A 17,365-nucleotide genomic window follows, 5' to 3' on the forward strand; every position below is an offset into this window, starting at 1 on the left:
GCTGGCAACATCGCCATTTGCATTATTGTCTGTCTTTCCTCCACCCTATTACAGACCATTCCTTTGTTCTCTCCATATCTCTTCCTTCTCGAAGTAGGGGCATTTCCTAACTTTAAACTTTCATCAGAATGAGGTATCAAATTTAATAGTTAATTTTCTATTATTTCTCCCCCCCCCCAGATACTGCTGAGGATTGCCGGTAATTTCTAACTTTAGTTCATAGCCTCTAAATCCTTGCTGGGAAGTAGCTATTAGCATATGGGGTGTACGGATGTTGTTATTGTTGTTATAAATATATATAATCTAGAAATGCAGAGAAAATTCAAGTGACAAAGCAGAGCTAAACCAAGATCACACTTTTAAGTTTCCATTTGTGCTGCATAGGAATATTGATTCTATGATATGCAGAAAGTAGTCAGACATAATGAAAAATGTCATAACTTTTGAAAAGGAGGAAGTCAAAAGTAATGGTTATAAAACTAAACTGGAATATCCCAACATCTCACCGGATGAGGATTCTGTTAGATCAGCAGTACTACTTTTATGGTTGAATAGCCATGAGGAATTTTCTAGTGCGTGTACTGCTATGCTTAAAGGAAGGGAAATAAACTTGAGGAAATTATGGCAATTATAAGAAGATGTTGATTTAATACCCACAGAATCATGAATGCAAACAGATGTTGAAAACAATCATTTTGGAGTTAGTATTTTTTTAAATGAGTAGAACAAGTAAATATGGTAGGTCTGATCTTACCCTATTTATTTCCATCAACTTTGTTCCATTTTCTACAATAAACATGACTTTTACTTATTGTAATGCTTGATTTAGCTCTGCTTTGTCACTTGACTTTTTCCACATCTCTATGTCTATTTATAAAAACATCCCTACACCCCATATACTAATAGCTACTCCCCAAAGATTCCTCTAAATCCAAGTAAATAATGATGATGTTACCTACAATTTTTTGTTAGAAAAAGCACAATAATTCAAGAACATCTCCCTGGAGTACATAGATTAATTTGCATTTTTAATGCTAATGCATTCAGTGATCCATAAAGGATTGGTAAGTCTATTTTTTTCCTGGGAATACAATCAAACATAACTTTCTTTACTGTCTTGGGACAGATCTGCTACTACTTTGCAAACATTAATAGAATACAAGTACATTCTTTTCATTTTTCCAATCTCTCAACATTCTGTGCAATGCCACAAAATAGCTGAAAACGTAATTATATTAAGATAAAGGAAAAAAGCCAATAATCTGATGACTCATCTGGCCTGTTAACCAATAGGTACAAGCAGTTTAATATCAAGAATTTAGAAGTAACAACTTTTATCTTGTTCTTCTTAGGACATTTCTCCACCGGTCAGTTTGATGGCACAGGTCAGGTTAACAACTTCTGAGACTGTAACTATGCACAACAGATGAAAACTTGCTAATACAGGAAAGTCACTAATGCACAGAAAATAATTACCTTGCTTTTCTTCCTCTGCCCAGAAAGCAGGATCGGCATATTCAATTTGACACATTCTTCTACGAACTGACTCTTGGTATCTCTAGCGAAAAGAAAAAAAGTGTTGTCAAATTGCCGGATCCATAAATCTTTTATTGTGCTCTATAATGTGGAAGAAAGATATAACTACGTGTATCTGAATTTAAGAGGTGAATTTTCTTGTTGGTGTTGCAATAAAAAATTAGTGATAAAAAAAGAGGTGAATTTTCTGCTTGAGAGCAGAACTTAAATATTTTTTTTCTTCCTTAATAATAGGAATTTAGCATCAGAATCAAAATCAGAATATCTCTGGAATATGTCAAGAAAGTTGTTGTTTTGGGGACATTGCAATATATAATAAAAAATCCGTAAATTAAAATAAGAAATATTTTTTTTAATTTTTAAAAATTAAATATGTAGTGTAAAATGCCTGAAACGTCGACTGCACCTCTTCCTATAGATGCTGCTTGGCCTGCTGCGTTCACCAGCAACTTTGATGTATGTTGCTTGAATTTCCAGCATCTGCAGAATTCCTGTTGTTTTTTGAAATAAAATGAGGTAGTGTACATGGTTTCAAACCATTTAATGTGATTTGCAAGGCATTTCCCACCCTGCAATTCATTACTGTATACTATTTTAACTTCTAAAAAAATGTTAATTAAAAGTATTGTGATTCGAATGGGCTCAGGTCTCAAAACTTCTCATGCACATTCAAAAAAAAACACAAATGTTATAAAATAGGTTGGTTGTCAAGTTAGTGATTTTACAATAGATGTCCATAATAGAATAGTGAGATGTTGTTGAAAACCATTTGTTTATTTAGCGATTCAGCATGGAGTAGGCTCTTCTGGCCCTTTGAGCAATGCTGCCCCAGCAACCTACGACAGTCCCAATTAATCCTAACTTCATCACAGGACAATTTACAATGACCAATTAACCTAACAGGTACATCTTTGGACTGTGGGAGGAAACCAAAGCACCCAGGGAAACCTACACGTTCCACAGGGAGGATGTACACAGACTCCTTACAGATGGCCCCAGAGTTTAACTCTGATACCCCAAGCTGTAATAGTGTCACACTAAACGCTAGGCTACCATGGTGCCCCTATATTCTGAAGTTTTTGCAAATGTTCATTTCAAAGTAAGCTTATTTGGATATGACAATAATTTTCTGCTACTGTGCTGAGTAATATGATATACTCTTGTAAAATGAATGCAGAGAGCAGAAAATGTGGACAGCTGACCCACAACAGGTAAACTTCAGTAATTCTATTCAGAACTGGATCGTATGGACTGATCCCAAAGTACTGCAGTGTACTTTCTAGGCTGCCATGCAATATAATGAATAATAATCTCAAGGATATTTAGCACACAGAGGCTATAAAATCATAGATCTCTTTATACAGCCTGCTGGAGCTCCAGTATTCGCCATGATGTATGAGAGATAAGAGGAAAAGCAAGAACAACATTATATAAGGATCATGTGGAATACTTCCATTCATCTACTAGTAGACTCATCAAGGACATCAAGACACCAAGAACAAGACTAGGAGTGAGAGGAACTGCAAAGAAAGAATAAACAAAGAAATTCTAGTTATTTTGCCATGACACCAAAGAATGGGATTGCGCAAGTTGTTAATCATTTCTGCCACAGGTATAGAGGGGAGTCAAAGATTTTGAAAATTTGTAATTATATAGTGGATTTTTTAAAGCAAGAATTACGATTTTAATTTCTGAACAGCAGAATTGTAGCAATTGATTGCAATGTCCATGATGCCTCTATGAAGTACGGCCAGAAATAGAATTTAAGTTTTTCAGATTATTGGTAGTGCTGGACTTTTGTCAAAGACAGGGAGGTATCTAATGAGTAGAAACCAAAAAAAAAATTAGACAGTATGATTAATAAATATTTACTTCCATCTCTTCCATCCTTTGTAGCAGGTTCTCTAGCGTAGGGCCATCTTGCATCATCAAAGCTTCGGAATGAACTTTTGCGTTTAACTCCATACTCAGCAATTCTTGTGCTGTGTCCTCCAGCAGCTCATCTAATATCTTTTCACTGAGAAAGTCTGCACTGGCTGCAGCCTGGAGGATTATTACAAAAATACTGATGTATTGTTAGCAATGGCAGTCACACTCTTACACAAGAGTCAAAAGTTTCAAAAAATGTTTATGTAAATGGAGAATTTGTTTATTTTCAAAGCAAGAGTAATTATTAGATTTGATTTTAAGTGCTCAAGGACAAAAATACAGCAATTATCAAAGCTCAAAAGTTCAAAGTAGATTTATTATTAAAGTACATATATGTCATTATAAGTTTCATTTTCCTTTGGGTATTCACAGTAAGTACAAGAAACACAATAGAATCAATGAAAGGCAGTACCCAATAGGACAGAAAACAACCATTCTGCAAAAAGACAACAAACTGCACAAATACAAAAAGACAGAAAAAAATAATATCAATAAGTAAATAAGCAATAAATATCAAGAATACTAGATGAAGAGTCCTTGATAGTGAGTCCAGTTCAGTGATGGGTGAGTGATGTTGAGTGAAATTATTCCCTCTGGTTCAAGAGCCTGATGATTGAGAGGTGATAACTGTTACTGAACCTGGTGCTGTGGATCCTGAGGCTCCTGTACCTTCTTCCTGATGGCAGCAGCGAGAATGAGCATGTTCTGGTTGGTGGGGGCCCTTGATGACAGATGCTACTTTCCTGTGACAAATGTGCTCAGTGGTGGGGAGGGCTTTACCAGTGATGGACTGGACCATATCACTACTTTCTGTCATATTTTCCTTTCAAGGGCATTGGTTATTCCCCACCAGACCATGACGCAGCCAGTCAATATACTCTCCACCACATCTATAGAAACTTGTTAGTTTCAGATGACATGCTGAACCTTCGCAATCTTAACCATATAACAATTCAACTTCTAAGTAGAGGCTACCGTGCTTTCTTCATAATGGCATTTATGTGCTGGACCCAAGACAGATCCTCCGAAATTGTAACACCAAGGAATTTAAAGTTGCTAACCCTTTCCATTTCTGATGCCCCAGTGAGGACTGGCTCATGGACATCTGGTTTCCTTCTCCTGAAGTTAATAATCAGCTCCTTGGTCTTGCTGACATTGAGTGAGAGGTTGTTGTTATGGCACCACTCAGCCAGATTTTCAATCTCAGTCCTATACACTGATTCATCATCATTTTTGATTTGGCCAACAACAGTGGTGTCATCAGCAAACTTAAATGTGGCATTGGAGATGTGCCTCACAGTCATAAGTATAAAGCACAAGTATGTGTTGATGGAAATTGTGGAGGAATTGTTGTTGCCAACCCAACCTGACTGGGGTCTGCAAATGATGAAATCGAGGATCCATTTGCACAAGAGGGGTAATGAGGTCAATGTCTTGAAGGTCACTGATTAGTTTTGAGGTGATGACGATATTGAATGCTGAGCTGTAGTCAATGAAGAGCATCCTGATATATGCACCTTCGCTGTCCAAATGTCCTAGGGTTGAGTGAAGAGCCAATGAAATGGCATGTGCTGTTGACCTATTGTGATGGTAGGCAAATTGGAGTGGATCCAAATCACTTCTCAGGTAGAAGTTGATATGTTTCACAACCAACCTCTCAAAGCACATCGTCACAGATGATGTGAGTGCTACTGGACGATAGCCATTGAAGCAGGTTATGACATTCTTCTTAGGTACCGGTATAGCTAAAGCCAGCTTGAAGCAAGTGACAGCCAAAGCTGGTTCAAGATATCGGAGAATATTCAAGCTATTTGATCAGCACACACAAAATGCTGGAGGAACTCAGCAAGGTAGACAGCATCTATGGAAAAAAGTACGGTCGACGTTTCAGGCCGAAACAGTTCAGCAGGACTGGAGAAAATAAGCTGAGTACCTTTGCAGGCAATAGGTGAAAACTGGAGGGGGAGGGATGAAGCAAAGAGCTAGGAAGTTGATTAGTGAAAAAGACAGAAGGCCATGGAAGAAAGAAAAAAAGGGGAGGAGCACCAGAGGGAGGCAAAGGGTGGGCAAGGAGAGGGATAAGGGGATAGGAAATGGTGAGGCTCGGGGGATGTGCAGAAGCATTACTGGAAGTTCGAGAAATCGATGTTCATGCCATCAGGTTGGAGGCTATCCAAATGGAATATAAGGTGTTGTTCCTCCAACCTAAGTGTGGCCTTATCCCGAGAGTGGAAAGGCCACAGAAGGACATATTGGGATGGGAATGGGAATGGGAAGTTGAATTAAAATGGGTGGCCACTGGGAGATCCCGCTTGTTCTGTCGGACAGAGAGTAGATGCTCAGAGGAGCAGTCACCCAATCTACATCAGGTCTCACCAATATACAAGAGGCCACACCAGGAGCGCCAAACAGAGTATATGACCCAAAAGACTCAAAGGTAAAGTGTCATCTCACCTGAAAGGACTATTTGGGGCTCTGAATGGTAGTGAGGGAAGAGGTATATGGGCACATGTAGCACTTCTTCTCCTTGCAAGTGCCAAGAGGGAGATTAGTGGGGAGGGACGAATGGACAAGGGAGTCAAGTAGGGAGTGATCCCTGCAGAGAGCAGAAAGTGGGGGGGGAGGGAAAGATATTTTGGTGGTGGGATCCAGTTGGAGACGGTGGAAGTTTCAGAGAATTATGTGCTGGACACGGAGGCTGGAGGGGTGGTAGATGAGGACGAGAGGAACCTTATCCCTGGTAGCATGGCGGGAGGATGGGGTAAGAGCAAACGTGCATAAAATGGAAGAGATGCGGTTGAGGGCAGCGTTGATGGTGGAAGAAGGGAAGCCCCTTTCTTTGAAGGAGGAGAACATTTCCTTTGTTCGAGAATGAAAAGCCTCATCCTGAGAGCAAATGAATTGAGAGAAGGGGATGGCATTTTCACAAGTAGCAGGTTGGGACGCGGTATAGTCCAAGTAGCTAATAGACTCCCTTCTACCACTTGTCCTGCTTGCAAGGATAAGTACTATACCTCCACCCTCACTACCATTCAGGGCCCCAAACAGTCCTTCCAGTTGAGACGACACTTCACCTGTAAGTGTGTTGGGGTCATATACTGTGTTTGGTGCTCCCAGTGTTGCCGCTTGTACACTATATTGGTGAGACCCGACATAGATAGGGAGACCACTTCGCCAAGCATCTATGCTCCATCTGCCAGAACAAGCAGGATCTCCTCGTGGCCATCCATTTTAATTCCACTTCTCATTCCCATATTGTCATCCATGGCCGCCTCCACTATCAGGATAAGGCCACAGTTAGGTTGGAGGAACAACACCTTATATTCCGTTTGGGTAGCCTCGAATCTGATGGCATGAACGTCGATGTCTCAAACTTCCAGTAATGCCTCCCCCCACCCTTTCTCCACTTCCCATCCCCTTGTCCCTCTCTCCTGTTATCTCCTTGCCCGTCCATTGCCTCCCTCTGGTTTCACCTATCGCCTGGCTTTTCTCTCTCCCCTCTCCCCCACCTTTCAAACCTACTCCTCGGCCTTTTTTGCCTCCAGTCCTGCCAAAGGGTTTCAGCCCGAAATGTTGACTGTACTTTTTTCCATAGATGCTGCCTGGCCTCCTGAGTTCCTCCAGCATTTTGTGTGTGTTGCTCGGATTTTCAGTATCTGCAGATTTCCTCTTGTTAGCTATTTGATCAGCACAGGTCTTTAATATTTGGCCAGGTACCCCGTCTGATCTGGATGCTTTTCAAGGATTCAGCCTCCTGAAGGATACTCTCACATCATAGGGTCATCAGGGGCTGTGGAAGTTTGTGAAGGTGCCTGCGTGTTTCGACAGTTAAAGTGAGCATAAGTGGCATTGTGCTGCACGTGAAGTGTTGATAATTTGGAAGAAATACCTTTAAACAAGCCTGATTGAAGTCTCCAACAATGATCAGGGTAGGCTGTTTCTTGTTTGCTGAGGGTAGCACTCAATACCTTGAGTGCCTGCTTAATGCTGGCCTTTAGCAGTATGTAAACTGCAGTCAGGATCACCCGAGGACAGCTCTCTTGGTAGGTAGAATGGTTGGCACTTAATCATTAGATGTTCCACGTCAGGCAAGGAGGGGTGGAACAAGGGTGTGACAAGACCGCTTGAGCACTACAAAGAGCTTATCATGAAATACAGACCCCCCCCCCACCTTTTGTCTTCTCTGAATCAGCAGTCCACCTTTCAGCGTATCAAGAAGCCGTTGGGTCTTACCAATGTTTGCGGCATGTCCAGAGTGAGCCATGTCACCATCGAACACAGAAGACAACAATTTCTCATTTCCCTCCAATACACAAATCTTGCCCTTAGGTCCTCAAACAGGTTCTTCAGCAACAGTACATTTGCTCACAAGATGCAAAGTAGAGGAAGTTTCAAGACCCAGTGTTTAAATCTTGCTAACCAAAAAAGCACTTGTTTATACCTCCACTGTAAGTCAGATACTGATCCGTTCACACCAATAGCTTACTTCCTTCAATACAAGCTCTTATTTTCTATAATAATGTTGGATGCAGCTTCTGGAAATCTATGTATTGTAAAACACCAATGATCTTATATCCTCCGGACTTTGGTGGTACTGGACATATTGATCTTATTTAACAATCCACCACACTTATAATCGCTTTTCAAATAAAAAAATGGAGGTTACATTGTGGTATATGAATTTTTCCAGTGAACTAGGTGAGCTTAAAGAATGGGAATTGTACAAGCAGCCCAGGTCCTGGTTCCGGTCACAATTTACCCATGTTCTTAACTCCTGATATTGTAAGACCCAACACCAGGTTTAACCCCCGATCTGGATACCCAGTTCTGGCTGCTTACTCCACTTGTATTCTGGACCCCAAGCTCATAATTCTGGGCGAATGAGTGAGCAGTTGCCAGACAATCAATCAGATAGCAGATTATCAGTTTTCCTTTACTGTGATAACCTATTATACCTTAAAGTAAATCCATGCTCATCAACAAAAGACATTTGACATTTTATGATTTACTTAATCTAACCCAGATAACTGTTCTACTTAAGTTCAAAATCTACTTAGTAGTGCAAAATCACTTGTTTTCAAACTTCTCACCCTATCAGCAACTTTTGATGACAGTTGGTGTTGTAGTGAAGACTCTTTACGCCGAGCTTTCTTCTCCCAAGAGTCACTGATGACCTATTGTATGGAAAGAATCTACATCTTAGATTGACACAAGTTTCTCACAAGCATTTTTCAGAAATAGTCACTCATATACTTACGTTGGTGCTGTACCTAATATGGAAACTTTGTGGGTCTCCAAAGGTGACAACCATGAGAGGGCAAAAAACACATCACCCATGGCATCTTTTTGCTGCAGCCAAAGATAAAGCAAGAAATTTGCAATCCCCATTGAAAACATTAAATCATTTAAACTCTGATCAGCCTAGCTGAGCACATTGACAGAGACATAAAACGCTTTCAAAAAATTAGGTATACACAACTAATGACATAACTCATACTACTATATAACAAAACAGCACAGGAAAAGGCCCTTCAGCTCACAATGTTGTGCCGATCCAATTAGATTAGTAATCAAATGGCCAACCAAACTAATCCCTTTTGCCCACACAGTCTCCATCTCCCTCCATTCACCTCATATTCATGTACCTATCCAAACGTTTCTTAAAAATCCTAAATGTATCTGCCTCTACCATCACACCAGTCAGCACATTCCAGGCACCCACCACTCTCTGTGTGAAAGAAAACTTGCCTTTCACATTTCCTATGAACTTACCCCCTCTCACCTTAAATGTAAGCCCTTTGGTAACAGACATTCCAATCCTGGGAAAAAGTCACTGTCTCTCTACTGTATCTGTACCTCTTATAATTGTACAAACCCCAGACCTCCCCTCGGCCTCTGCTGCTGCAGAGAAAACAACCCAAGTTTGTCCACCCTTTCGTTATAATACATGCTGTCTAATCCAGGCAGCATCCTGGTAAAATTTTTCTGCACCCTCTCCAAAGGCTCGATATCCTTTCTATAATGGGGAATAGAAAGCTGACTTTTGAACTCAGTGCCTCAACTAATAAAGGCAAGCGTGCAATATGATTTCTTAACCACCCAGCACCTGTGTAACTACTTTCGGGGAGCTATGAACTTGGACCCCAAGATCTCACTGCTCATCAACACTGTTAAGGTCTTGCCCTTAACAGTGTACTGTCTCTTTACATGTGATCTACCAAGGAGCAACACTTCACATTTGGCTTGGATAAACTCCATCTGCCATTTGTCTGCCCATATCCACAGCTGATCTAAATCCTGCTGTATTTTTGGCAATCCTCTACTCTATCCACAACGCCACCATTCTATGTATCATCTGCAAACTTACTAACCCAGCCATCTACCTTTTCATCTGTCATTGTTTCTTAGTACCTTTGCGTTTCTACAGTAATGTACAATTAATTTGTCAATACCACGGCTCAAGTTTCCTGCTTTCTACCCCAAATGCTCAATGAGCAACTGGCTCAAAGTCCACTGTCAGGGTAATTATGCAGCTAAACTTGCTTGTAGCCTGCCAATCCTTTTTATGATCTTGCATGTTTGAATAAGTATTTTTCTAAATCCTAGTTAGCATAGCCTAACTTTAGTAATAGCAACATTTACTACTTTCTCAATATTTAAAAAAGAGTTGCACTTTTACTCCCTTCGAAGTGAATAACCTCACATTTTCCCCATTATACTCCATCTGACACCTTCTTGCCCAGCATTCTTTTTGTCCTCCTGGCCCCACCACATATTTCTCATAGCTCACTTTCCCACCCAGCTTTTTATTGTCAGCCAAGGTGGTTAAATCCAAGTCATTAATGTAGACTGAAAACAGCTCAATAACCATTGCTGTTCTATCTACTGCTGCTTGTCACTAAAAGATCCATTTATACTCAGTTTCTGTCTTTGAATCAATTCATGACAGTATTTTACATGAGTATCCCCAAACCCTTATTTCTATGAGATAGTTGTTTGTAAAGTAACTTATTAAATACCTTTACAAAAAAATAACTATATCCATAGTTCCTATATTCACGGCAAGGTCCTTGCTGACACACTGGAGCGGGAGAGGTGTAAAAAAGAGACCAGCTGGCAAAGAAGCACACAGGGCAGTCACTTTCATCAATGAGAGGGCCACACCAGTCATATCAAAGAGGCCTAAATCCAATCTGCTGCAAACTGGCAAATCATGGGAGATGAGGGTCAATGTGGGAAGGAAGCTGTAGTTCCCAGAGGTGGTGCAAAGAGGTGAGCTGGAAGTCAGGGTCAGATGGGAAGTGACTTGGCCACCACTGCTGACCCGCCAGCTGGAAAGTGTAGTGGTAAGGGTTGAAACACTCTATGAAGGACGGGCACCAACCGACGAATTCTGCTCCTGGCCAAAGACTACGGTTACCCCATCAGGTAACTAAAGGGAGCACCCAAGTGTATGACGCAAGCAAGCTCTTTGCTAATCACATACTCAAGAACATATTGATAAATAAAGAGTTCCCTTTCAGAAAATACTGATGCTGCCTGATCCTGATTTTCTAAAGGCGCTGCTACCATCCCCTTAATCAGACATCTCAGTAGTTTTCAAACACTTCTTAGGTGATCTTTAATCCCCTATTTCTGCTCTCATTCCTTTCTTGGATAATGTTCTATTTACAGTCTCTGTAAACTCGATTGTAGATCTACAATCTAGGAATATTTGTAACACCACTATTAGGTAGACAGTTTTTAGAACCAGACAATAAAAGCCATCAGGTCCAAGAGATTTGTAGGTGTTTCATTCCTTTAATTTTTTCACTGTTTTTTTGCCTAGTTAAAAAGTTTCTCAATCTCATTTAACACTGTCCATCAATTCTTCTGGTTTATTAAAGCTTCAGCCTTGAAAACAAAAAAAAATCAGCAAATTCCTTACACCACATTATAATCTTTTTCCTTCCTCTGCATGCAAGTGACTCACATCTACTCTGAGCCTTACCACCTTTCCTTTGTACATAGGTACAGACTTTAAACCATAAACATTTTAAATATTTCTTCCTACTTCCATTCTAGTCTCTTGCATGTTAGTTCTTTAAATATTGAAATACCCTGCTCCTTGGCTGTGTAAGTCTAGGGAAAACACTCTCAAGTCCTGCAAAACTCGTGAGATTGATACGGCTTGTCCCACCCCAAACCCCAGGTTTGTGTGGATGCTGTGTAATTTCCTACCCTGTTACAAATTAGTGCCACAAGATAACAGACAGTACACTGCATACGATTAATAGAATTATATTTATGAATCTTAACTTAAGGGTTAGTAAAGAATAACAAAAAGAAAAGGGCCCATTCTAACTAAACAGTCAAATGTGCACAAGTTGATGCTCATCCTGAATTTCTCTGTCACTCACGCACTGGGCCCTCGGTCAGCGTGAAAGCACACACCACCTTCCAAACATCGCTCACAATCCATCTCAAACAAACGGGTCTCCCTCCGGATCGTAAGCTACAACCGGTTCTCCTCAGCGTCTTCTCTCTCCACCTCCCACCAAACACAAGCCCAAGACCAACCTTATTGTCGCTCACCAACAAAACCTCCTGTTAATTGGATGGCACACATTCCACATCATCCCTTATCTTCAACAATAACTCAAACAGGCTGAAAGTGGAACAAACTGCTCTTACAGAGCTGCTAAATGAAATGCCTACAAAATAACAGTAAAGATGTGAACCAGGGCATTACAATATAATTCATTGCTGTCATAAAAACTCACATAAATCTTCAGGCTTACTCCTCTTCTTGTTAACATTATAAACTTCCTTTAAACTAATGCAATTAATGATGCATCAATCACACATCTTCTTTGTCATTTTTATTTCTCAGCAGAATGGACATTTGCTGTAAATATATTTCTTTTATGAACCATCTGGCGAGCATATTAATCCAATTTTAATCTCACTTCAACAACTGGCCCACATACCAAAGGAACTGATTTTATTTAAGTTCAAGTCTTGAGTTTGTTGCATACAGAATGTCATCTCTCAAATATCAAATGACAGGCTCAATAATTTCAGTAGTATTTTGACAGGAGTAAGTGACAAGAGCAATAACAAAGTCAGAATATTCAAACCATAACAAATGGTCCAATTTTAAAAAGTTCAGCTCCAAGTCTGTTTAAGAAATTAAATATCTGATACCTGTGCTTTGTCCAGCAAGGGCTGAAGCTTCTCACGAATTTCCTCCTCTGCTTTTTCAATCCATTTATCAGGGGCTGCAAGTTCAGATCTAAACAAGTAATACTCACTTAAATAATCATCTTTTTCCATCATATAAAGGCACATTTTACAGTCAGAATATTCTAACTACACCCTGTAAAAATATAATTAGCTGGAAACTGAATCTGATATATAATTGAACAGAATGTCTCATGAAATCCAATCTAAATGTTCACACAAGCATTTTAATAGCTTGGATTTTATGGGGAAATAATAGCAAAATGCCACTGTTTGTCTCATTACTGTCAGTAATTTCTAGATTTATATGCACATCAGATCACAAATACAGAAGCTACTGTCTTTAATTTGATCATCATCAGATATCAAGCTTCAATCCAGTGCTGAAGTCCTCATGAGGTTCAACAGGGCATAGGGAACCTGCTGTGAAGCCCCTAGTTTTACTTCCTATATTCTCCAAAGTATGCAGTACATTTTCCTCTTGGTCTGAATGACAAGTTAATTTTTAAAATTTGAAAACTCTAATAAGTATTTTAAACCTATCCAACTTTTTAAAACTTTTAAAAATCACTAAAAAAGAACACATAAATAAACAACTTATTTGAAGTGCTTTAATGCTTTAACTTTGAAGATGATTGACCAATTTAAGTCTCAACAATGGATGGAATTCACTTAAATGCTTCTAAATGTCTAGTTTAGGATCACTTGCAGGTTGAGCCAGTTCCTAATGCAATCCTGGATTTCATTTTAAGAGGGTTAGAATATAAAAACAAGAATGTATTACTAGGGCATTGTAATGTATTACTAGACTGCTTTTGAAATACTGCTCCATATCCAAGGAAGATGTGATGACCTGAAAAGAGTCCAAAAGAAGTTTACAAGAATGATCTCAAAAATGAAAGCCTTAATGTACAAGAAGTGTTTAATGTACATGGACCTATACTCGATGGAATTCAACAGAATGAGGGAAGATCTCATTGAAACATAACAAATACTAAAAGGACTGGGTAGAGAGGATGTTTCCATTAGGAGAGTCAAGGATCCAAGAGCCTCAAAATAAAGAGGCGTCCCTTTAAAACAGAGATGAGGAGGAATTTCTTCAGCTAGAGCTGGTAAGTCAGAGGAATTCATTGCCACATTAGGCTGTGGAGGCTAAGTCAATGGGTGTAACTAAGACAGAATTTGATAGGTTCCTGATTGGTAAAGAGGTTAAGGGTTACAAGGAGAAGGCAGGAAATTGGGGTTGAAAATTACAAAATTAGCAATGATTGAAACAGCAAAGCAAACTCAGTAAGCCAAATGGCATAATACTGCTCCTACATCTTATAGTTTAGGATGAATTAAATCAGCTTTAAAGCTTTAAATTTTATATTAGTTCCTGCCAAGTCAACTGTGTCAGTCAGCTGTTGAAATGTTTTCGTTCCTTTGTGCAACCATCTCACATTTTGTTATGGACAGCCCTGCCATAATGTCTTTTACAAGGTCCCGGGGGATATTCAAAGAGAAGTTCAATCTTTATTGCTCCATTTCTGGATCAATATCACACATCTACCTTACTTAGAAATTAAGTCCCTGGTATTTCACTTAAAAGTCAATGGCAGATCCAAAGATGGCCTTTCTGCCATTTATTGATATCTATACCAAAATTAATAACTGTAAAAGGTCTACCTGATTTTCTTCATTCTGTCCGTTTCTTGTTGGGAGAGTTCATTCAGTTCCCTCATCCTACGGGCAGCTTCGGAATCAAGCCATGCCAGTCTAAAATAAGTATTCAAATATAAGCCACATGGGTGATCTTCAAAGAATAATTAACCTTCATGCAAGAACAGTCAACTAAACTGTCAAATACATCCCTTAAGCTGGATGGAAACTTAGCAACAATCTTCCACTGAAAGAATAACAATGTTCTTGTATTAAAATTGTTATGTACGTTCTTAAAGAACACATCATATAAACAAATGGTAGTTACTGGTTGATATAATGATTTGTCAACTAATGTTAGTTAGAAGAGAACAGACACGACTGCTTGCCTCAACTGCTTTCACAAAGGCAAAACAAAGTATTGTAGATAAAGAAAACTGGTACAAAATCTGAAATAATTTCAATACCTATCCTAATGGTTCACTACATAATACACACTGCATCATGCAGTGTGGGTCAGTAGCAACACAGTCAGGTGAGGAATAAAATTACTCCCTCAGCCAAAATTGCTCATGAAATTTTCCCAATTTCTCATCAGCTATCCTCAAAGAAAACAGCAAATTTTAGTAGCTGTGCTGAATCCTTCAAAGTTATGAACATGATGGAGGAAGTTTGAATTGAATTTAAAATTGAAATATTTTGCAAGCAATTATGAGAGTTTTGTGCCAAAATGCAGCTACATTCAAACCAAGTAATGAGTGATCGATTTATTAATCTTTTGTTCCTTTAGTGTTGCATTTCCCAGTAAACTTGATCTATGTGTCTTATTTTTTAAAGGAAATCTTTAAAGCTACTTTCAAGATAATACTATAAACTAAGTATTGAAGAACATGATTAAGGGTTGCAAAGATCAATTATAGAACTAAAAAAATCCCTAAAATTCTTTATATGAACTGATCAAACAGAAAATGATCAAACAGCTGAAGAATGATGCCTGAGAAGTTCAACCTGCAATAGAAAAGCAATAGAAGGGTCCTTGAATGTGGCCCAATGATTTTCTTCACTGAAATCAGCAATCCCACCTGATTGCTTCAGTCCCCGCAGCTTTTTGCCTTTCTTCCTCCATTTCCTTAAGCAAACTAGATTGATTCCTGTCTGCAGGGGTTGATATCCAGCCTCCCACTCTCGTTTTCTGTTTCTTCAGTGGAATTCTACAATTATTTAAGGGGTCATAAATTAGGCATTAAATATTTTATATACCAAAGGAAAATTCAATAATAGCACAATTCAAATATAAATTTCACTGCTGGAACAATAATGAATGGGAAACCAGGAAAGAGATAGCTGAGGACAGATTTTTGCATCATTGCTGGGCATTTGTGAGGCATCAGGAGGATAAATCACAAGGACAGTAATAAACTGCAGGTTTGTGCACCTATGGCAAGTGGTAGATAAATTAGTGAAGAAAATTCTAAGTGATAGGATTCATGTATTTTTGGAAAGACAGGGGATAGTCAATGTCGTTTTGCCTGGGGGAAATACTGTCTCACTAACTTGACTGAGTTTTTTTGAGAAGATAATAAGAACTGATAAAAGCAGATTACCTCAGCTTGTCCAAATGACCTTTATTAAGGTCCTACATGGTAGGCTGATCCTTGAACCAGAAGGATAAGACACATGAGATCCAAGCTGAGCTGACCAACTAGATCCAAAGTTGGCCTAGTGATAGGAGGCAGAGGGAACTGGTGGAAGGATGCTTATCTGATTAGCTTTCTGCGATCGATAGTGTACCCAGTTGTATGTGATACACATAAACAACTTGGATGTGAATGCAGGAGGAATGATTAGAAATTTTCAGATGACATAAAGAATGGCAGCGTTATGAATAGCAAGGCAAGTTGCTAAAGGTTGCAGCAAGATACTGAACAGATAGAAAGTTACGTGGAGGATTGGCAGATGGAATTTTATCCCAACAAATGCAATGTGATGCACACTGGGAAAGGAAAATAGGACTAGGATATGTACAGAAAATAGCAGGTCATTAAGGAGTGTTGATGAACAGAGAGACTTGGTAAAGTCCATAGATACTCCCATGTAAGTGGCAACACAGGTAGTTTGGGTGACAAAAGGCAGCATCTGGCACACCTGCCTTCATTAGGTCAAGGCACAGGCTATAAAAGTGGGAGGTTATGTTGCAACTTTACAAAACACTAGAGGGAGTGTTGCATGCAGTTTAGGTCACCACACCACAGGAAGGAAGTGCTGTGTTGGAGAGACTGCAGAGGTCTAACCAATTTCCCCCGGGATCAATAATGTATGACTATGACTATGACTATAGGTGCTTCCCCAGACTATTGTAGAGGGGATTTAAGTGTGGTCAGGCCACACTCAGATCCCCTCCAGTTCACCTACCAGCCCCGACTAGGAGTTGAGGATGCCATTGTCTACCTGCTGAACCGTGTCTACGCCCACCTGGACAAGCCAGCGAGCACTGTGAGGGTCATGTTTTTTGACTTCTCCAGTGCGCTCAACACCATCCGCCCTGCTCTGCTGGGGGAGAAGCTGACAGCGATGCAGTTGGATACTTTCCTGGTGTCATGGATTCTTGATTACCTGACTGGCAGACCACAGTACGTGTGCTTGCAACACTGTGCGTCCGACAGAGTGATCAGCAGCACTGGGGCTCCACAGGGGACTGTCTTGTCTCCCTTTCTCTTCACCATTTACACCTCGGACTTCAACTACTGCACAGAGTCTTGTCATCTTCAGAAGTTTTCAGATGACTCTGCCATAGTTGGATGCATCAGCAAGGGAGATGAGGTTGAGTACAGGGCTACTGTAGGAAACTTTGTCACATGGTGTGAGCAGAATTATCTGCAGCTTAATGTGAAAAAGACTAAGGAGCTGGTGGTATACCTGAGGAAAGCTAAGGTACTGGTGACCCCTGTTTCCATCCAGGAGGTCAATGTGGACATGGTGGAGGATTACAAATACCTGGGGATACAAATTGACAATAAACTGGACTGGTCAAAGAACA

General features: G+C 39.8%; 1 protein-coding gene across 1 annotated transcript in view; it reads right to left on the reverse strand.

Annotated features, from left to right (window-relative positions):
* Window positions 1-17,365, reverse strand: part of kiaa0753 (KIAA0753 ortholog) — a 66,834-nt gene that overhangs the window by 15,240 nt on the left and 34,229 nt on the right. Inside the window, exons 9-14 of the mRNA XM_063031033.1 lie at window positions 15,411-15,539; window positions 14,356-14,445; window positions 12,652-12,739; window positions 8,556-8,639; window positions 3,409-3,579; window positions 1,477-1,558 (exon numbers count right to left, since the gene is read on the reverse strand). Coding sequence (XP_062887103.1) covers window positions 1,477-1,558; window positions 3,409-3,579; window positions 8,556-8,639; window positions 12,652-12,739; window positions 14,356-14,445; window positions 15,411-15,539 — 644 coding nt within the window. The remainder of the gene's footprint in view (window positions 1-1,476; window positions 1,559-3,408; window positions 3,580-8,555; window positions 8,640-12,651; window positions 12,740-14,355; window positions 14,446-15,410; window positions 15,540-17,365) is intronic.

The sequence above is a fragment of the Mobula hypostoma genome, chromosome 23 (genome assembly GCF_963921235.1).
Source record: "Mobula hypostoma chromosome 23, sMobHyp1.1, whole genome shotgun sequence".
NCBI lineage: Eukaryota > Metazoa > Chordata > Chondrichthyes > Myliobatiformes > Myliobatidae > Mobula > Mobula hypostoma.